We start from the raw sequence: 23,267 nt of genomic DNA on the forward strand, positions 1-23,267 counted from the left end.
CGTAATGCAATTGTCTAACAATGAATATACAAATCAGGCTCTACTAGGGAAAGAAAACAGGCACAGAATACAATCAGCCAACAATACAATAAAAGCAGGTACAGTGAATGCAACCGTTTACGGTCTCATCAAATATGCGCAGCGCAGTCCGGTCGGAGCTCGCTATGTTCAGGTTTGAACTATAGCCCGGTCAATGGTCAGGGAAAAGAAGCTGTGCCGAAGTGACCGAGGCCGCCCTGGGTCACCTATCTTATAGGGTCAGAAGGGGGAGGTCAAAGGCCATTCCTATTGGTCAGGGTTCATATGTCAAGTCCTCTGTGATTGGGGCAAAATAATGCACCTGGTTTGGATAGGTGCAGGGGGAGTGAACTTTGGAGTCCTTTGTCCGTTGGCATCGTCGTCAGGGGTCGTAAACAGCAGTAAGAACCGGTTACAACTAGATTCTTTTGTAATACACATTTTAACAGAAACAGTCTTGGGAATATGGATTTTGTCCGTAGTTATCGGACCGTATGAATTGCGATTTATTCGCAATGACCGGAATACTGCGCATGAGAAACGGAACGTAACGGTACTAAACACTATATAGACGGAAGTATGTAATGCTGACTAAACTATGTGTGGTGCTCTAAACCTTTAACTATATTTTATTTGGTGTAAGTATGGTGTTATGAATTTATGTGTAATAGTATGGTTGCTCTTCTGGTCCACTTTGTCACACAGACTCGGGTAAGTATACTTTATTTGCGCAACTCTGCGAACCAAAATGGCGGCCATACTATCCTAAAATGGCGTGTGTGCAACTCGACTTTAACAGCGTATTCAGCAGTGTGACTGGTTCCTAGTGAGATGGTAGGCGGTGTATTCAGCAGTGTGACTGGTTCCTAGTGAGATGATAGGCCGTGTATTCAGCAGTGTGACTGGTTCCTAGTGAGTTGATAGGCGGTGTATTCAGCAGTGTGACTGGTTCCTAGTGAGATGATAGGCCGCGTATTCAGCAGTGTGACTGGTTCCTAGTGAGATGATAGGCCGCGTATTCAGCAGTGTGACTGGTTCCCAGTGAGATGATAGGCTGCGTATTCAGCAGTGTGACTGGTTCCTAGTGAGATGGTAGGCGGTGTATTCAGCAGTGTGACTGGTTCCTAGTGAGATGATAGGCGGTGTATTCAGCAGTGTGACTGGTTCCTAGTGAGATGATAGGCCGCGTATTCAGCAGTGTGACTGGTTCCTAGTGAGATGATAGGCCGCGTATTCAGCAGTGTGACTGGTTCCCAGTGAGATGATAGGCTGCGTATTCAGCAGTGTGACTGGTTCCTAGTGAGATGATAGGCCGTGTATTCAGCAGTGTGACTGGTTCCTAGTGAGTTGATAGGCGGTGTATTCAGCAGTGTGACTGGTTCCTAGTGAGATGATAGGCCGCGTATTCAGCAGTGTGACTGGTTCCTAGTGAGATGATAGGCCGCGTATTCAGCAGTGTGACTGGTTCCCAGTGAGATGATAGGCTGCGTATTCAGCAGTGTGACTGGTTCCTAGTGAGATGGTAGGCGGTGTATTCAGCAGTGTGACTGGTTCCTAGTGAGATGATAGGCGGTGTATTCAGCAGTGTGACTGGTTCCTAGTGAGATGATAGGCCGCGTATTCAGCAGTGTGACTGGTTCCTAGTGAGATGATAGGCCGCGTATTCAGCAGTGTGACTGGTTCCCAGTGAGATGATAGGCTGCGTATTCAGCAGTGTGACTGGTTCCTAGTGAGATGGTAGGCGGTGTATTCAGCAGTGTGACTGGTTCCTAGTGAGATGATAGGCGGTGTATTCAGCAGTGTGACTGGTTCCTAGTGAGATGATAGGCCGTGTATTCAGCAGTGTGACTGGTTCCTAGTGAGTTGATAGGCGGTGTATTCAGCAGTGTGACTGGTTCCTAGTGAGATGATAGGCCGCGTATTCAGCAGTGTGACTGGTTCCTAGTGAGATGATAGGCCGCGTATTCAGCAGTGTGACTGGTTCCCAGTGAGATGATAGGCTGCGTATTCAGCAGTGTGACTGGTTCCTAGTGAGATGATAGGCCGCGTATTCAGCAGTGTAATGGGTTCCTAGTGAGATGATAGGCAGCGTATTCAGCAGTGTGACGGGTTCCTAGTGAGTTGATAGGCCGCGTATACTGCGATGTGACTGGTTCCTAGTGAGTTGATAGGCCGCGTATTAAGCGATGTGACTGGTTCCTAGTGAGTTGATAGGCCGCGTCTACGGCAATGTGACTGGTTCCTAGTGAGTTGAAAGGCTGCGTATTCAGTGATGTGACTGGTTCCTAGTGAGTTGATAGGGCGCGTATACAGCAATGTGACTGGTTCCTAGTGAGTTGAAAGGCCGCGTATACAGTGATGTGACTGGTTCCTAGTGAGTTGAAAGGCCGCATATTCAGTGATGTGACTGGTTCCTAGTGAGATAATAGGCCGCGTATACAGCAATGTGACTGGTTCCTAGTGAGTTGAAAGGCCGCGTATACAGTGATGTGACTGGTTCCTAGTGAGTTGAAAGGCCGCATATTCAGTGATGTGACTGGTTCCTAGTGAGATAATAGGCCGCGTATACAGCAATGTGACTGGTTCCTAGTGAGTTGAAAGGCCGCGTATTCAGTGATGTGACTGGTTCCTAGTGAGATGATAGGCCGCGTATACAGCGATGTGACTGGTTCCTAGTGAGTTGCTAGGCCACGTATTCAGTGATGTGACTGGTTCCTAGTGAGATGATAGGCCGCGTATTCAGCGATGTGACTGGTTCCTAGTCACGTTGATAGGCCGCGTATTCAGCAGTGTGACTGGTTCCTAGTGAGTTGATAGGCCTCGTATACAGTGATGTGACTGGTTCCTAGTGAGATGATAGGCCGCGTATTCAGCGATGTGACTGGTTCCTAGTAAGATGATAGGCCGCGTATACAGCAATGTGACTGGTTCCTTGTCACGTTGATAGGCCGCGTATTCAGCAGTGTGACTGGTTCCTAGTGAGTTGATAGGCCTCGTATACAGTGATGTGACTGGTTCCTAGTGAGTTGAAAGGCCGCGTATTCAGCGATGTGACTGGTTCCTAGTGAGATGATAGGCCGCGTATACAGCAGTGTGACTGGTTCCTAGTGAGATGATAGGCCGCGTATACAGCAATGTGACTGGTTCCTAGTGAGTTGAAAGGCCGCGTATTCAGCGATGTGACTGGTTCCTAGTGAGATGATAGGCCGCGTATTCAGCAGTGTGACTGGTTCCTAGTGAGATGATAGGCCGCGTATACAGCAGTGTGACTGGTTCCTAGATATTTCTCATGCACCCAAAGGCATGTGGAAACCGTATTGTGATTTGTTATTTTCATATATAGATATCAGTTCCTGCATGTAGAAAACAAGCCTTCGTAAGTGACATGGTGGGAAGAGCCGCACGGCTCTGAGGATGCAATAAATCACTGGATAAGCAATCTGAGCTCATGTACTGTAGTAATGCTACTTTTATTACGCATTGACTAAACCATCAGTCATGTGTATATGCCCTCAGATAGAGGATATCCCTTGTATGCTAACATGCAGGGCCTGTCACACACCTTTGGCCATGCAGGATATATATATATACCCTTATAAGTGTCCTTGTGGGAGGAGGTCAGTACCAGCCGGAAGGAACACGCTGCTGCTGCTGCTGCTCACATCTCCTGCATTGTATGGTGGTTTGTACACCTTATTCTACTGCACCTGCATGGAAGGGCAACACTTCTCACCCGCTTAGCTACTGTATTCACCTCACATTGGCCCTTATTCTAGTTCAATCACTCGCAGAGGCAATTTCCTTCCCAAATGGGCAGAACCATGTGCACTGCAGCAGGTGGGGCAGATGTAACATGTGCAGAGAGAATTAGATTTGGGTGAGTTATTTTGTTTCTGTGCAGGGAAAATACTGACTGCTTTATTTCTACACTGCAATATAGATCTCACTTTGTAGTAAAACCCCACCCAAATCTAACTCTCTCTGCACAAGTTACATCTGCCCCACCTGCAGTTTTGTCCTTTTGAGAAGGAATTTGCCTCTGCGAGTGAACCAGAATAAGGCCCCTAGCAGTGTGACTCCTTGCCAACTTACTAACAGTACACTAAGGGCCTAATTCAGGTTTGATTGGTCCCAGCGTATTTGCACCAATGTTTTCACTCTGCGCATGCGTATATTCTCATATGCACCATGCGCAGGACCGCTGTGCACCAAGTCGCCAAGGCTTTCGCACATTGGGGGGGGGGGGGGGTGAGGCAGGCAGGGGCTGTGGCATGGGAACACCCGGCGTTTCCTGTGCGTGCCCACAAAAATGGTGCCTCCCAGCCATGCCCGAAGGGTAGGCAAGTATGCACTAGGTCGACATTGACATGCACCATAATCACCGTCGACCAAAGTGTTTCTGCTTTGTATACATAACGTTTATTGGTGCTAGTACATTGGGCCTGATTCAGACCCGCTCGCTAAGCAGCGTTCTTTCGCTGCTTAACGAGCGGGTAAAGGCCGCCTGCCGTGTGAGCGAAAGCCCGCCCCCCCCCCCATCCATTCGCATGCGGGCAGAAAATCATTCCATGGTCACTGATGGCAGAGAACGGGGTGGGCTCAACCGTCATGTGGCGCCAGCCGCCCGCCTTCGAGCAGGCTTCCCCGCGCCTGCGCCTCAGCTGTTTTCTGGGTGCACCCACCATTTTTGTGGGCATGCCCATGAAACGCTGACCTGCCCACTTACTGCCCTCTTTGTGCCAACACCTCGTCGACCGTGATAGTTGCCAAAGGCGTTCGCTTATCGGGTCTGCACATGCGTATATATATATATATATCTCTTATATATTTGGCTACATCTGTCACTCAAAGTGTGTCTGACCCTCTAACGCTGGGTGGAGCCTCTGACTCACATAACAGAGAACCAGCCCAGTGAGCCCACAGTCATAGGAGGGACACATTGCTCTGCTCCTGCACTTTCCTTTTCCTATCAATTAACCTGTTCAACACAGATGGAGGTAATCATACATTAGGAAGAAAGTCCAGCGGCAGAGCATTGTGTCCCTCCTGGCATGGGTCATGTTGGGAGGTATGCACCGTGCCAGACACCCTCTGCCTCCCCATGTTACCCAACAAAGACACAGCTACTCACCAGACACACCAGGTGAGCGCCCCCCGCTGCCCCCCCTCCCGCGATTCGCGGGGCCCCTCCCACGATTTGCGTGCTCCCCCGCCACCGCGAACCCCTCCTACCGCAATTCGCGGCAACCCACCCCCCCGTGCGATTTGCGGCAACCCCAGCCCCCACGACCCCCCCTCCGGCGATTCGGGCACCCCACCCCCCGCGTCCCCCCTTCTGCGATTCGCTGCAACCCCCCTCGCCATCCCCCCCTGCACCCCCCGCGACCCTCCCGTGATTCGCGGCACCCCCCTGACCCCCCTCCCATGATTCGCGGCAAACCCCTCGGCCCCGTGACCCCCCTCCTGCGATTCCCTGCAACCCCCGCGCCCACCCCTCCCGCAATTCACAGCACCCACCCCCGCGACCCCCCCTCCCCCAATTCATGCCACACACCCACCCCGCCACCCCCCCTCCCGTGGACACCCCCCAGCCGCCGCGATTCACAGCAACCCCAGGATCAAATAGCACATGCAAAACACTGACACGGCTATGGTCGACAATAAAAAAAGTTGACATGAGTTTTTGAAGATTTTTTTTTAATGTTTTCATATTCATTCTCATGTGTCGACATGCACACCAATGAGGTGTCACACTTATGTCAACATTTACATGTGTTGATTTTTCTGTGTTGATTTTTTCTTGTGGCAATTTTTTTCCAGTGACAACTATGTGCACGTCAACCTACACATCATCAACCAATTCTTTGTATAATATATAACACCTGTTCTGTTTTACTGTAGGTGCTTTAAGTCAGATCTTTTACTGCTACTATTACTGTTTATGTAAATGCATTCTGAATGACAGCAACATCCTACCATCCTTCTACAAGAATATATAACCAACTAGGTTGATTCATCGCGCCCCGTGCCCCCCCTCCCTCAAATCACGGACCCCCCACGCACCCCCCCCTGCGATTCACGCCCCCTCCCACGATTCACGTCACCCCCGCGCACCCCCCTCCCGCAATTCGCAACCCCCCCTCGCGCGATTCACGCCCCCTCCCGCGCTTTGCGGACCCCCGCCCTCTCCCGCGATTTGCAGACACCTGTGCCCCCTCCCTCCCTTAATTCACAGCACCCCCCGTGCCCCTCCCGCAATTCACGGCACCCCTAAGCCCCTCTTTAGTCCCCCGTATACTCACACACCCCTATCACTACCCAGCTTCCTGCTCTCCTGAACCGTAACTTCCATCACTGGGGAGTCGCTGATGCTGTTTTGCCCACATGCCCCTATCATGCCTCATAGCCCAGCCTCCTGCTCTCATGCACCCTAACTCCCACCCAGTAGGAGGAGACACTGACTCAGGGCCACCATCCTGTACTCCTGTACTGCCACGCTAGACCCTCACCCACTGGCAGAAGCAGCACAGTATCTCCCACCCTCCTCTTTAGTCCCCCTTATGCCCACACACCCCTATCACTACCCAGCCTCCTGTTTTCCTGTGTCGTGACCTCCGCCAGTGGGGAACCGCTGACTCAAAAACACCCTACTATACTATTGCACACACACACACACACCTAATCAACATGCACACACAGCCCCCCCCCCCCCCACACCCACAAATGTCACTGTACCATCCACACTATCAATGTACATCTTACTCTGTAACCGCTTTTTAATTAAACAAAACAATACACACCCCCTTCCACATCATATGCTCTCTATGTAACACATTTCACCTATAACTCAAGTTGCAATACAGGCATCTTTCATACAATTCTAACCATACAGTATTTCTCACAATACAAACGTTCACAAATTAAGGGGGCGCAGCCCCTTACGACGGTGTGAAGAGCGCCCGTAGTGCGCGATGAATCACCTATATATATATATAGTCACCAATATGCATGCACAGACACAAAACATCGGTCCCCGCAGCAAATTCGCATGGCAACCAAATTAACATGAATCAGGCCCATTATACCAGCAATGCTGTTGCATGGAATCTATAGTCCGTGCTTCCAGAGCACCAGGTTCAGGTGTTACAACGGTTACCCTCTGTATATACCTATTAAGCCCACATCTGTGCATTCATCTCAGTGGTGTGTCCATGTGATGGAATATCTCTGCACAGTGTGGTGGTAGTGACATGACGTGTCCTGTCGCTAGGAGACGGCTCTCCCGTGTTCTGATAGGCTGGAAGCTGCAGTGTGTCAGCGTGAATCACTCTCCCAGGGAAATCAGCCTGTAACCTTTGTGTATTTTTAGCCTCTTTCGATAGATGCGCAGATACAATTACCGTCCTCAGAGACGCATACAAGGTGGTCTGCATGACTTATAGATGTCTGGGAGCGAGCAGCCTCATTGTTCTCCTCACAATATAACATTATCTATAGTGTCATGGAGGGACTGAGTAGTGCACAGCCAGAGGGATTAATGTTTACATTTGAGTAGGAATAAACCTGTCAGCGCTATTAATCATGCAGCGTCGTATTATTAATCAGTGAAAATGTAATGGATTAGCGAGCCATGCGAGGGGCACTTGCCGTCAAAATTCGGGACAAAAAAAGTGAAAAATGTCTTGTCGACCTTTTGACTGTCGACTGTCATTGTTGACTTAATGCTTGTGTCGAACTTAGCCATGTCGACCTATTCACTGTCACCCGATACATTGTTGATCTATCATCCAGATGCTGACAATCTGGGGTCTGTGTGTGCCCTCTTCCCCAGTTATCCTGCCCAGCTTGGAGCACCTATGGCCATGCACCATTAATCTAAGTACTGACATTAAGGAAAGACATGACATTAAGGAAGGACCATGCTGCTGAAGGTGTCCATGTTCTGTTCTTCATTCACAATGAATTGCTTCTGCTGAGAGTGCCACAGGACATAAGTGGGAGCAGTGGGCTTTGAGGAACTGGAATATCTCATATATAGGGGGAGATGCGTCAAGCCACGGAAAGAGATAAAGTGGAGAAGATGTCCCAAAGAACCCAATCAGCTGCTGACTGTCATTGTCTAGCACAGTCTATGAAATCACAACCGGAAGCTGATTGGTTGTTTTGAGCATATTATCTCTCACCAAGGCTTGATACAAGATGACCTGGAACAAGGTATTATCTAGAAAGAACAAGTCTAGGACCTGTTGATATTGACCCACTCTAAACAACCTAATGTTATACAGAGTGAAATCAGTTTTAATCGCTTCCTTGTCTCTGGTAACCCCCTCTCATTCACAGGGACCAGACGTCCCCCTGCCTCAGCCAATCAGACTCTCGCTGCCTCAGCCAATTAGACTCTCCCACAGCCTTCAAACACTGGGCCAGATGCACTAAGCTTCAAAAGTGATAAAATGGAGAGTGATAAACAGCCAGCCAATCAGCTCCTAGCTGCCAGGTCACAGACTGTGTTTGAAAAATGTCAGGCACGAGCTGATTGGCTGGCTATTTATCACTCTCCATTTTATCACTTTTGGAGCTTAGTGCATCTGGTTCACTATCCGAATAGCCATCCGGTCATCTATTAGAATGAACTTAGGTCTACAGTCATTAGGTCGACCCCACTAGGTCGACTGGCAGGAAGGTCGACCTGACTTAAGGTCGACATGGGCCAAGGTCGACATGATTTAAGGTCGAATTTGCATAAGGGTCGACATGAGGAAGGTCGACTGGTCATAAGGTCGACATGGGTTTTTCACTGTTTTTTGAGCCGACATGTGCCGACAGGCGGTATTTCATGCCCTACCATCCACTAGGGCGTGGTGGGAGAATAAAATAGTGTGCCGAGCGCAGCGAGGCACCGTGCCCGAAGCATCGCGAGCGAAGCGAGCGATGCGAGGGTCCGATTCTCATTGCCAACTGTGTCCATGTCGACTGTGTCGACATTCGGATAAAAAAACAGTGAAAAACCCATGTCGACCTTATGACCAGTCGACCTTCCTCATGTCGACCTTTATGCAAATTCGACCTTAAGTCATGTCGACCTTGGCCCATGTCGACCTTAAGTCAGGTCGACCTTCCTGCCAGTCGACCTAGTGGGGTCGACCTAATGACTGTAGACCTAAATGCAGTCTGACGAATGATCCCATTCCGTAAATAAAGTCTTCCCCTGCTTCCACCTATGCTACCCATCATGTCTATTTTCTACTGTATACAGATAATCTATGGAGTGACCAGAACTTTGAGGCTGACCCTGACCTTCCCCCAGGATGGAGGACCATCCACGACTCTTCCGGGACCTATTACTGGCACGTGCCAACAGGAACCACTCAGTGGCAGCACCCAATGTACAATTCAGGAAAATCTCATAGCTTAAGCACCATTCAGGAAAAGGTAAAATACAACTGGTATAGTAAATGCTTTTATTTGACCATTAACCATGTAGCATAGACATTTCAGGAGTGTGATTTACTTACTCCAGTCTCTATTCTATGGCCCAACCTACTTCTATAGAGGTCTGGGCAATCCTCTGTGGAGGCGGCCATTTTGTAAGCTAAGGCAACATGCATGAGTAGGCCACCTGCCCAGTGGCATGTCTATAATGGGATAATTACTGTCCACACCGCACACCTTGCACCAATTTAATATATTTAACTCTCCGTAGTCCTGTAACCATGCTGTACAATGCACAGTAAAGAAATCACCAGGAACATATAGGGTGCAGACGCCATGTTCCCAGAAATCTCCGCTTATGCAGTGAACTCTGACCCCATGGTACAGTATACCTATAACTGCGTGGCAGAGATGAGGGGGTCCTCACAGAGACTGTACAGAGTCCCAGTCCTCAGTAAATCCTCCCCTGTGCCTATCATTCCCAAGGAACCAATGACATCACCAATCAGTATTCCAAACAGCTTATGTTCCTCCAGGATATAATAGAATATAAGTTTGCCGAAGGTGGTGGGGGATCCCCCCCTGGCAGATATCGGACATTTTTTTTTTTTTTAAAGCGGCAATCATTTAGAAGGCAAAACTTTGGTTGGTGTTGCCTTGTAATTGATTGCTGCTTTAAAAAAAATTTCAGAGGTCAAAATTCAAAACGGTACTCTTTACCTAGAACGGCGCCCACGATTGAAATCGCGGGCATCGCGGGTAAAATCGCGGTAATCGCGGGCATCGCGGGTAAATCGCGGGTACATCAAAATCGGGTACCCGCGATTACCGCGATTTTCCCATAGAGAACAATGTTAAAAAGCCTGATTGACCGCGATTTTAGCGTTAAATGCCTCAATGCCCGCGATTTTCCCATAGGAATCAATGTTAAATGGGCTACAGAGCCCAAATAGCCCCAATTAACCCTTAAATGTCCCCCCAATTTTTGTACGCCACCCCACGATCCACGCCAACCCGAAGCGTGGCGAGCGCAGCGAGCCCGCGAGGGGCGGCGGTACGCGTCCTACGACCTTTTCATGCCCTACTATCCACGTCGGCGTGGAGTTGAGAATAGAATAGTGTGGCGAGCGCAGCGAGCCACCGAGCCCGAAGCGTGGCGAGCGCAGCGAGCCCCGCGAGGGGACGCGGATACCTTCACAGTTATACGCGTCCCCTCGCGGGCTTCACAGGTGTCCGCGTGGCCACGGACACCTGTGAAGCCCGCGAGGGGACGCGCTTACCTGTGAAGGTATCCGCGTCCCCTCGCGGGGCTCGCTGCGCTCGCCACGCTTCGGGCTCGGTGGCTCGCTGCGCTCGCCACACTATTCTATTCTCACACCACGCCGACGTGGATAGTAGGGCATGAAAAGGTCGGAGGACGCGTACCGCCGCCCCTCGCGGGCTCGCTGCGCTCGCCACGCTTCGGGTTGGCGTTGATCGTGGGGTGGCGTTAAAAATTTGGGGGGACATTTAAGGGTTAATGGGCTCTGTAGCCCATTTAACATTGATTCCTATGGCCAAATCGGGTGGATTGAGGCATTTAACACTAAAATCGGGTCCATCGCGGCTTTTAACATTGCTTCCTATGGGAAATCGGGAGCATCGCGTCGCGGGCATCGCGGGTACGTTTATGGCCGGCCGCGACGCGACCGACGCGATTTTTCAGGTTTAACATGGTTTTCAATGGGAAAATCGCGGGCATAGCGTCGGTCGCGTCGCGGGCAGGCATAAATGTACCCGCGATGCCCGCGACGGGCGCCGTTCTAGGTAAAGAGTACCTTCAAAACTACATTACGTGTCAAAATAAGTAAGGGGGCAGTTCAAGGGGCTGAGGGGGCAGGGCCAGATTAACAATGGGGCGGAGTTGTAGATTTTTTGTACAGCCACACCTACTCATGTTGCATGACTCATGTTTAACTGAATCGACCCATCAGAATGAGTCTGTGGGGCTTTGCTACCATAGAAGGCTACATCCGGAGGGTTGTAGTGTACTGCATACAGCCATTGCTATGTTTGTGCACCATTATACTGTACTTTACATAACTGTCTGTATCTGTGACATTGTTTTAATACGAATATTATATATTTTCATGCTCAGAAAGTCCATAGGATTTCAGTCAATGATGTTTTTCCAGCTAAACCGCTTGCGGAATCAGCGTCTGCTTTAGAAAGAAGGTAAGAAACACGTCCTTAGATACATTTACATAGATACCCTGCTGGCACCTACTGTATGTTCATGACGCCCGCATTATGCTGTTGTGCCCTCGGCCCTGTGCCTGAATGCTGTAATATCTCTGTTTTTAGGTCGTCTCTCCCGTGGCACGATGATGATTTATTCCACAATATTAATGAACCAGGCAGTAAGGTAATACGTTGTGCAATATTTTCCCCATGTGTTTGATATCAATAACTGTAATCTCCTGCAGTGTTCCATGTAAGGTGGGTCCTCCGGAACCCTCCTCCGTCTGGATATCCGAGACTCACTAGTACCCTCACATCGCACAAATAACCGACCTGGGTTGTTGCCGGGTTGACCTGGGTCAACGTGCGGTGTGAAAGGGCCTTTACGAATTACCTGGGTCCAGAAACCCGGCATTCCGACCTGGGTTAAAGGAAGGGGTTTACCTGGGTCGGACCCGGGTTATTGTGCAGTGTGAACAGGTATCCAGGTCTGAGGGTCCCGTTCACACTATAGGGAGGAGACAGCATCATCTCCAAGCATTGTCTCCTCCCTTGCACCCTAGTGACACACCGCCACTCTGCCCCACCCCCTTTCTTATGTCAGTGACGAAGCTTATTGCCGGGTTACTGCGGTGGACAATCAACACAAATGCCGGGTCGCTCCCTGGACAGAACCGTTTCCAATTCCGGGTGCGACCTGGCATTTGCGATGTAATAGGGGTATAGTAATCCTTTGACATTGCAAAATAACCTGGGTCGATCCTGGGTTGTTGCCGGGTCAACCCTGTCACTGTGCAGTGCGAATGGGCCTTTTCAAAAATTCCGGGTACAGCAACTCGATGACCTGGCGCCACTCCACCCCGCCCCCTTTCTGATGTCTGCATGTCACTATGGGGTGCTCACCTCGCAAATACCAGGTCGTGCTGGGAAGGACCTGTGCCCAAATCCCAGGTCCGACCCAGCATTTGCGATGTGAAAGGGGTATAGCTCTCCGGTGCAGTTCTATGAATGCTAACTGCAACAATAACATGTTATCTTTTGTCAACAAGCAATGGTACTTGTTTCCTAGCACGGCCACAATCGTGAGTAATCGTGTCCCTTACTTAAGGGACACGATTACCCACGATGGACCCGATTTCTTTTGAAATCAGGTCCATTTTGCCGGCTAGGATAAAATATCGGGGGCATCGCGTCGGTCGGGACCATTAACATTGGTCCCGACGCGACCGACGCGATGCCCCCGATATTTCCATAGACTTCAATGTTAAAAAATATTTTAACATTGAAATCTTGTCGGGAAAGGTAAAATATCGGGGGCATCGCGTCGGTCGGGACCATTAACATTGGTCCCGACGCGATGCGACGCGATGCCCCCGATTTTTGCATAGGATTCAATGTTAAAAAATTTTTTAACATTGAAATGGTGTAAAAATGTAAAAAAATGTGAAATGGGTCCATATGACCCATTTCACATTATAGATGTCCCCGTCGTCGCCCCACGATAGACGCCAACCCGAAGCGTGGCGAGCGCAGCGAGCCCGCGAGGGGCGGCGGTACGCGTCCTCCGACCTTTTCATGCCCTACTATCCACTAGGGCGTGGAGTGAGAATAGAATAGTGTGGCGAGCGCAGCGAGCCACCGAGCCCGAAGCGTGGCGAGCGCAGCGAGCCCCGCGAGGGGACGCGGATACCTTCACAGTTATACGCGTCCCCTTGCGGGCTTCACAGGTGTCCGTGGCGACGCGGACACCTGTGAAGCCCGCGAAGGGACGCGTTTACCTGTGAAGGTATCCGCGTCCCCTCGCGGGGCTCGCTGCGCTCGCCACGCTTCGGGCTCGGTGGCTCGCTGCGCTCGCCACACTATTCTATTCTCACTCCACGCCCTAGTGGATAGTAGGGCATGAAAAGGTCGGAGGACGCGTACCGCCGCCCCTCGCGGGCTCGCTGCGCTCGCCACGCTTCGGGTATGCGTCTATCGTGGGCTGCTGTTTACGCGCTTCAATTTGGGGGGGTTGGGAATTTTTTTCATTGAATACAATGTAAAATTGGGTCCCAGGGACCCAATTTACATTGGATTCAATGAAAAAAATCGGGTCAAAAATCGGTCGGTCGCGTCGATCGCATCGCATGCGACCAAATCGCATGCGATGCGATCGACCCGATTTTTTTCAGCACGACCACCCCGATCTTAATCGGTGTGGCCGTGCTAGGAAACAAGTACCCAAGCAATAAAACAATAAAACAGTCAAAATAGCAGTAAAAGCGAATAAAAGCAATAAAAGGAGTTGCTGATAGTGATAATCTTACAGGTCTTTCTGATATTTTCTGCACCTAGAAAGGTGTGAACACACTATACAATTTATTGTTAACAATATGCAAGATAACGATATCGTTAACGAAGATCGCTGCTTACCAAGTGCTGAAATACTTAAATTTTTATTACGAGATTTCTATTGTTTTAGAGTTTTGCCGTTCATTGTCTCGGTTGGGTGGAAATCCCAGAAGAAGACCTGGCCCCCGGCAAAAGCAGTATCACCGTCAACAACTGCATCCAACAGTTGGCTCATACTAAGTGTGACAGTGCTGACATGTCAGCCAATGATGTAAGTAACTTTTATACCCATGCTGCCTAGGGTCAGACTGTTACAGTGCGTTTCATTGGACATACGTGGTCATGCATAAAACTTATTGGGGGGGCACCTTGGACTGCTTAGCCTAATTCCAAACACAATAAAAGGTTGCCTGGTCAGTGAAAAGACTTGAGGATGATAATGAACCAAAATGATGGGCGCCAGTAAGCACGCCAGCCTGGGCCGCACTAATCACGCCCGGAGAGAGATGTCTTTGAAAGCCTTGGGGCTCCTTCAAAAGATGGCGATGGATTTAGGAAAGTTCTAGTGATGCCCCTGTAATGTTCCCTAATCTCTGTGATACATGTAACACAGGATAACTCACCGATTATTACATCGGAGCGGCGTATTCATCCTTGGCCAAGTTTTTCAACGGGTGAAAAAAATGGCAAAGATTCTCCTATCAGTATTCAATCACAGGCATTTTCATCCGTTTTTGAGTACATTTGGGCAAATTCAACTCACCCTATTCAATTCCCATGCCGCTTTTATCGCCTGGGTGAAAAATCATGCATTGGTGAAAACCACGTAAATGGTCGAAACTGCCCCCGAATTCACGTGGTTTTCGGCTGTTTTGTGTCCGTTTTGGTCCATGCCGATTCCCCCCCCAAAAAAAGTGAAATAGTGTTAATGCATGATTTTTCACCCAGACGAAAAATCGGCACAGGAATTGAATAGGGAGAGTTGACTTCACCCAAAAAAAGGGCAAAAATTGCAGGATTGAATACCCCCCTCGAAATCTCTGTACTTTAATTTGTCGACACGCCTTTAGTTCTTGTGTTTATATTCCAGGGACAGAATATGGTCATGACTTTGAAGAAAGATACCATGTCGCTGTTGGATCCACTAGATCATAGTTTGATACACTCGCAACCCATCATCAACATCCGAGTGTGGGGCGTTGGCTGTAATAACGGAAGGTATGCCTATTTGCATTGGCAGCAATTACCGGACTTGAATGGTTCCCCATTACCAATGCCCTTCTACACCCAAATCACATTACCGCAGACCTGGGATTTGTGATATACATAAATCTTAAAAGTCTTAAATGACTGGGCGCTTGGAAGCGAATCATTATTGATTGGTAGGGGGTCAACAGATATTGTATTTAGGGAAAATGGTGGTGCCGCCCTGTAATGTCATGGGGAGAAGTCACAGGGACTATTTGTACTTGTTTAGCAATGGTTGTATTAATAGAGAGGGTGGTGGTGGTGGTGCAAGTGGTGGTGTTGCTTGTATCAACCAATCAGAGCCTAGATATAATATTATAGAATTAACTAGATTTTAATAGCTAGAATTTGATTGGCTGTTGTAAGCAACACCCCCACATTTCCTTTAAAAATGTACATGATACCAGAATGTGCATTGTAAATAGACTGACAGAAGCTGTGATAGTGTGTGTGCAGTAAATGTTGTGCGTAGAGATGACAAATGATTACGCTGTATGGCCCTTATTCTGGTTCACTCGCAAAGGCAAATTCCTTCTTAAATGGACAAAATCATGTGCACTGCAGGTGGGGTAGATGTTACTTGTGCAGAGATAGTTAGATTTGGGTGGGGTTTTACTTCAAAGTGAGATCTATATTGCAGTATAAAAATAAAGCAGCCAGTATTTACCCTGCACAGAAACAAAATAACTCACCCAAATCTAATTCTCTTTTCACATGTTACATCTGCCCCCCCCCCCCCTGCAGTGCACATGGTTTTGTCCATTTGAGAAGCAATTTGTCTTTGCGAGTGAACCAGAATAAGGGCCTATGTGTAGTATGTTTGTGACATGCTTTAAAAATCTCTCTCTCTCTCTCTCTCTCTCTCTCTCTCTCTCTCTCTCTCTCCACCTTGTCCCCTTTCGTCCTTCGGTTCCTGCAGGGACAGGTAAGCCAACATTGACCAAACTCATCTCCCTGCTAATAGTATGGACTTTAAAATGTAAAAGAAAAAGGTAACAATAAACTACTTATTAGAGATTTTACATAGGAAATTGGGACTGCCCAGGATGACGTGGGAAAACTGGAAGTCTTATATCAGCTGAACTAACGGGATGCGGTTAATTTCCCGGCGGTCAAAATCCTGACGCTGGAATCACAACCGCCGAAATCCCAAAACTTTCTCCCTCCGTGGGTGTCCACGACACCCATAGAGGGAGAATAAATTAGCGTACTGAGCACAGCGAGGCACCGGGCCCACTGTGTGGCGAGCGCAGCGAGCCCGCAAGGGGGGGCAATCCACGTCCCCCCTTGTCAGGATTTCAGCGGTTGGGATTACAGTGTCCGGATTTTGACCGCCGGGATTCCGACCGCCAGGATTCCATACCGAATCCGAACTATTTATTTATTTATTTATTTGCAGTTTCTTATATAGCGCAGCAGATTCCGTTGCGCTTTACAATAGTAAACAGTGATAAAACAAACTGGGTAACAACAGACAGACATGGAGGTAGGAGGGCCCTGCTGCAAGCTTACAATCTATAGGGATATAGGAGGGAAACACAAGGACAGGCACCAGTAATAGCATAGCAGTCCCAACAAGTTACAAGTCCAGAAGGGAAGCTATATAATACATAAGTGCCTCAGAGGGTTATGCGTGTAGAACTTAAATATGATAGGCTTGCCTGAAGAGGTGAGTTTTCAGGGAACGCTTGAAAGTTTGGAGGCAATCTTAAAGCAGACGAACTGTCACCTCTGCCACTGGTCAGGGGCTCTGTAGTAATATAGGGGGTGCTTCGCAACATATAAATTAGGGATGGCCATCGTTGCCTTTGCCATCGATGTATGCCATTGATGGCAAAAGTGAAACTGGCCATCGATCGTGTATAACTATGCAATGGATGACCATCACTGTTTTTACATATCGATGGTCATCCATTTTCTTTGATTGATGGGCCTGTGGGACAATCAAAATACAGGGGCGGGGCTTCATGGGTGTTTTGGGGGCAGAGCTATGCTCCGTGTCCCAGCCCCTTGGTGTAAAAAAGCAAACAAAACTATTCGTTGAAGCTTGACATCGATGGTGGGAAACCATCTGGTTCTCCCCCATCGACGTCAAATCTAATCGACATCAGCCATAAACCAATTACTAATCATTGATGCTCGACGGCTATCCCTAATATAAATGAGAGAGAGAGAGAGTAAGTACTAATGAATTGGCTTCTATCGGCCATGTTACAGACTGTTTTTGAAAAATGAAAGATAGGAGCTTATTGGTTGGTGGCGGTGTGACCACAAAGAAGGTTTCCAACTGCGCGTATTCACACGGGACTTTCACACTGCAACCACATTATTTCACTGATTCAGGACCATTTGCCGGACCCCCCAATGAAGAATCCCCAACCCCATCAAAAGATTTCTCTCCCCCCTTCGGAAATAAAAGTCCCTGCATTCCCAACACCCATTAAATGCTGGGGGCCAGATTCTATAAGCTTCAAAAGTGATAAAATGGAGAGTGATAAACAGCCAGCCAATCAGCTCCTGCCTGCCATGCCACAGACTGTGTTTGAAAAATGTCAGGCAGGAACTGATTGGCTGGCTGTTTATCACTCTCCATTTTATCACTTTTGAAGCTTAGTGCATCTGGCCCTGGCAATTCCACAAAAATGTTCTCCCAAATCGGCCTCTATGTGCTAGTCAAGATGAGGCTGATAATGTGTAGGTTATAAACATAACCTTAATATCCATTGGAACTCCCTAAAATCTGTACGTAAGTTATCAGACTGTCGGGGGTTTGCATTGTGGCTATCCGGGCCGCAGTTGGTCTGTCTGTCTATTCCTTTACACAATAGTCCTGTAATTATGTATTTTACTATTATCCTAGGGACTTTGCCTTTGTAGCTAATGACAAAGACACATGCATGCTGAAGTGCCACGTGTTCCGTTGCGATGTCCCAGCCAAAGCCATCGCCAGCGCCTTGCACGACATGTGCTCCAAGGTACAGTATGAACTACTTCATATAAACTTACCATCCCTGTGATATACTGTAGGGCACCATGTATTTTTCTACATTGTCGGGGAGAGGGATACAGGAAGCCGGGATCGTTCTGTAAAGTGGGTTTATTAAGCAAAGAAACAATTACGTACATAAAATAAGAGGACATAATGAGATTCCCATATGGACAGCAGGGCCGGTGCAAGGCACCGGAGCACCCCAGGCGAGTCAGGGTGGGGGCGCCCCGGTGCCGGGGGGGGGGGGGGGGGGAAGGGGGGGGTGGTGTACCTGTCCTGCGGCTGTGTATATAAAGCTTGCGGCAGCGGCGGCAGCGGGGACCCTACAGTCAAGAAATAACGAGCGCTATCCGCCGGGCTACGCGGAAGCGCTTCTGTTGTGGAAACACTGGCCGCACGCTGATTGGCTGAGATTCAGCCAATCAGCGTGCGCTGTGCGGCCAGTGTTTCCACAACAGAAGAGCTTCCGCATAGCCCGGCGGATAGCGCTCGTTATTTCTTGACTGCAGGGACCCCCCGCTGCCGCAAGCTTTATATACACAGCCGCAGGACAGGTACCCCCGCGGCACGAGGAGGGGGGGGGGGAAATGCCGCCCTCCAGTGGCCGGCGCCCTAGGCAAATGCCTAGATTTGCCTAGTGGTGGCGCCGGCCCTGATGGACAGTATACTACAGTATGTAGCTCAGTATACAACCCCTTAAGCTCAGTACACAGTACAGGCCTAATTCAGTATGCCCCCCTTCCCATGCCACCAAATCCCCTCGCATTCGGCCTAAGGGAAGAGTAATTATCGAATGATTTCTCTCCCATTCACAAAATAAAAGTCTAAACTGACTGACTTTTATGTCCTTTCAAAATCCGCAGAAGATGGGGCGGGCACTGTCATGTGATGTCAACCGCCCGTCCCTGGCAGACAAGGGCCCGCCTGCTCTAGCCCCGCTTGACATTACCGTTATGTTGTTCTGTCATTTTGACGAGCTGGTCACTAGTACATATATTAATGCCACGAATCCCTATGGGTCTGATTCTGAATCAGATACAGTGACAGTATTCACGCACATGTTTGATATTTTTCAACTGCTTAAGTGTCTAAGTAGCCTCAAAGTTGCACAGTGCACGCATCCAATGTTGTGTCGTAGGAGTTTTCATCACCTGTGTTTCCTGTCCTCCCAGATTATGTCAGAGAGAGCCGTCGCCAATAACACCTTGACCCGCTCCCTCACCGTAGACACCATCTCACCGGAAGACCTGCCCGTGCAAGGTATGGAAGAGGTTCACACGGGGAGATAGAGCAAAGCTGGGAGAGGGAGATAAAGGGCTCCATGTACCAACGGTATCCGGGCGGCGGATCGATAATGTGTAGGTCACCAATACCTTGGCCGACCATTAGTGGTCGTAGGTGTCTAGCTAGATGCCTAAACCTAGTCAACCACGTCTAGTTACACAGTGATGGGAGATCGACACCTGTCAATGGTAGACGGCAACGTGTTTGACAATAAACAATACGGCTGTCACAAGTTGTTCATGTTTTTTTTTTTTTTTGGTGCAGGTCCGCTTGGTTCATACTTTACTATCCAAGTGGACATAGAGTCATATTATATTATATATGCGTAGGGACACCATGCACATATACAGTGTCCTCGGGGACTACTGTGACATTCAGCACCAAAAAAAATCTTCTGTCACTGTCTAACTGTCTAACTACAGTCGGTCAACCATCTAACTAGACGCCTTCGACCACTAGTGGGTTTCCAACTTAAGCCGGGTACACACTGGGCTGATGCGGGGCTCATGTGCCATTTCTTACTGACTGTTATCCTTCATCACTCAGTGCGGGTGAGTGTGCACTCCCGCGGTCACTGGCAACAGACGCGGCTTAATCAGCTGTACTGTACATGAAACCTAGCGATATCGCCAGCGTCCTTGTTCATGATGGTGTAGGATGGAACGTGATTGTTCCGTCCTTTAGTAAACTTGTTCTAAAGTGTACGGATAATGCCCACTCACGGGAATTCATTCTGGTGTTGGAACGGATCCTGGTTGCTCCAGGGAGTATGCAAATAATCAAATAAATGGCAAAATAGGCAAAGTATTATTTCTTAATGAAACGGCAAGGATTCATCTAGATTTATTGCTGATATACATGTGTTTACAGCTAAATTTGGGGAGGGGGGGGGGGGATATTATTACATGATGTATTTCTCTGGTGCTAGAACTGGGAAGGTTCCCAAAGTTAATCAGGGAACATTTGCTTCAGATTCGCACTTTTTAGAACACACAGATGGACTCTGTTCTCATAATGCAGTCAGCGCACGTCCCTGTGCTTGAGAACTAATTGGGAACGTGGATTCATGTAGCAATGTTTCCAGGGGATATGATCATTCTGTTGACCCTGTTTAGGTCAACATGCATTGTGTCGACCACTGAAGGCCTTAGGTTGACACATGAAAAAGGTCGACATGGCCAAGGTTGACTCGGAATGTCGACAGTCAAAAGGTGGACAGGAGTTTTTCACTTTTTTTTTGAGCTGAGATGCGCCGACAGGCGGTATTTCATGCCCTACTATCCACTAGGGCGTGGCGGGTGAATAAAATAGAGCGCTAAGCATAGTGAGCCATGCTAAGGGAACACAAGACGGGTGCACCGTAGGCATGCGCAGTCTATCGATAATCGGACGCTGTGCCAGTACACAGCCCTGCGATCAGGCGCTCAGTCTTCTCGGATCCCAAAAGGGATCTGACCCGTGACTCGGTTCTACTTGGATCCGCAAAGTTTAACAGGACCTGAACCGCTCATCTTTAAAAAGTAAAGGGGGGTAAATGTACTCTCCCCTGTTAGAGGACTGCAGTTGTGCTCTATGTGGTGTTCTGTATTGTGTGACTCATTGGCTGACAATCTCAAATGCACTTTTCTTCTAGTTGATATTCTGGACACAGTGCGGGAGTCCATTCAGAAATATGAAGTGCTTTACCTTGGCAGCCTGCCCGTCTCAAAGCCAATGGGTGAGTGATTGCAAAGACTGCGGTGCATCAGCTACGCCACAGAGATGTATACTGCAATATGCTAACAGAATACAGATCAGTTATGTCTCCCATTCAGTCGTGTTCCTACCCACCCCGGTGTCTGGCAGCTCTTCTGGTACGCTGCTGTATCTGACATTCCTGACCTTAAAGTTAAAGATCCACAAAGGCTAAATCCCAAGATAGCTATGGGGGCAGGTGCATTTAGCCTGGTGAAGTGATAAAGTGGAAGTACATAACCAGTGGCGGATTCAGAGGGGGGGGGGGGGGGGGCTGCAGCACAGTTCAAAGTTCAAATAGGGGAGCCACACCAACTGCCATTCCAAACTGACTCACTGGCAGCGGGTGTGGCTCCCCTCTTTGAATTTTGAACTGGGCTGCAGCCCTCCTCTGGATCCACCACTGGTTATGACCTTTCACTTTATCACTTCATCAGGCTTAATGCTTCTGCCCCTATGCATGCGCTTCGTGTATATCTAGTATCTAGTCATACTTATCCACTATATCCTTGAGTTCGTAGGTGACAGGGATAGAACCACAAGCAGGCAAACATCAGCATGCATACAGCAGCACATAGTATTTCAGGAGATGGGTGCATTTGGGATTTTGACTTGCCCACTCCTGTGTTTGTGGGGGATGCAGTTAAAATCCCGGCGGTTGGGATCCCGGCGTTCAGAATCCCGACCGCCGAAATCCCGACACTTTCTCCCTGCGTGGGTGTCCACGACACCCCTGGAGGGAGAATAAATTAGCTTGCCGAGCGTAGCGAGGCACCGGGCACGCTGCGTGGCGAGCGCAGCGAGCCCGCAAGGGGGGGCGATCCACGTCCCCCCCTTGTCGGGATTTCCAGCAATCCCGGCGTTCAAAATCCCGACGCCGGAATCCCGACCGCCAGGATTTCATACTGAATCCGTTTGTGGACATGGTTGTGAGTGACTGATTCAGCATTGTAATTTGAGGAAAGAATGCAGACAATCGGGAAGACAAAGATATATAGTGAAACGAGCAGGATCCTCCTGCAGCACGCTGGACGGAGGCTATACTGTGTACAAGATACAATGTACCTGTGTGGTATAAGCCCATCCATCAAACTTATTATGTGTTCCTTACAAGTATTGGGGCATTGGTGAGAGCATCCATGTACTGTTGTGTGGATGCTAAGCGGCCTGTCTCCTCTGCCATGTAGGAATGGATGTGTTAAATGATACGATAGAGAACATGGTCAGCACCACACTCAGGGAACAGTGGACAGCATCTGCCATCGAAGTGACGGACACAGCTGTGACTGTACAGCAAAGAGAGGTAACTTTTTTCTAACAATGTGCCTTTATTTAGACTGACTTGGTCCGTACTTTACAATCCCAGTGGGCATGGAGTCAGAATATAATAGAGTGCCAAGCGCAGTGAGCCATGCGAGGACACACTGTACATCTATATGGTCTCCATGTCAACATATGTCGACATAGATTCCCGAAAAACTTGAAAACTCTGGTCGACCTTTTCAACTTCTGTCAATGTCAACCTTTGGACTGTCAACCGTCACAGCTGGGCAGGCGAATACAAATACCTGACCAGCTGGCTTTCCTGACCAACATGTTGAGCAGCAGATTGGACTGTGCGACGGCCCGGTCTGCCAACGTGTTGGTCAGTCATATACCCAATATACCTCCAAGTGTCAGTTACTTTCCTATATGCCTGAAAGGTATCGAAACTGCCTTGGTGAAGCTCATGATACAAAAAGTTAATCTAAAAAATAGATTCTCAGTGCTAGTGTGTCGGCATGTTGTTGACCCCCTCATGCTTGCCGACATTCGATAAATTAACTACATCTCAATCTTTAATACAAAGTCAGAGTGTAATACTGCCTGCAGTAACTGCTGCGTGATAACCCTACCAGCATATCTGCGGCTGCAAAGGAAACCTGAAGCTAATAGTTAGAATGACGGCTTCATTGTGTTCTATAGAATGACTCTTGTAGATACAGGGCAGCAGCAGGCAGTACCGGGAATG

General features: G+C 48.8%; 1 protein-coding gene across 1 annotated transcript in view; it reads left to right on the forward strand.

The window, feature by feature from the left end:
• Nucleotides 1–23,267, forward strand: part of APBB3 (amyloid beta precursor protein binding family B member 3) — a 43,268-nt gene that overhangs the window by 14,001 nt on the left and 6,000 nt on the right. The window contains exons 2-11 of the mRNA XM_083181392.1: nucleotides 9,275–9,450; nucleotides 11,588–11,664; nucleotides 11,794–11,854; nucleotides 14,132–14,272; nucleotides 15,092–15,219; nucleotides 16,169–16,174; nucleotides 18,110–18,224; nucleotides 19,411–19,498; nucleotides 21,156–21,239; nucleotides 22,444–22,559. Coding sequence (XP_083037518.1) covers nucleotides 9,275–9,450; nucleotides 11,588–11,664; nucleotides 11,794–11,854; nucleotides 14,132–14,272; nucleotides 15,092–15,219; nucleotides 16,169–16,174; nucleotides 18,110–18,224; nucleotides 19,411–19,498; nucleotides 21,156–21,239; nucleotides 22,444–22,559 — 992 coding nt within the window. The remainder of the gene's footprint in view (nucleotides 1–9,274; nucleotides 9,451–11,587; nucleotides 11,665–11,793; nucleotides 11,855–14,131; nucleotides 14,273–15,091; nucleotides 15,220–16,168; nucleotides 16,175–18,109; nucleotides 18,225–19,410; nucleotides 19,499–21,155; nucleotides 21,240–22,443; nucleotides 22,560–23,267) is intronic.

Source organism: Crinia signifera, chromosome 4 (assembly GCF_055691185.1).
Source record: "Crinia signifera chromosome 4, ASM5569118v1, whole genome shotgun sequence".
Lineage (NCBI taxonomy): Eukaryota > Metazoa > Chordata > Amphibia > Anura > Myobatrachidae > Crinia > Crinia signifera.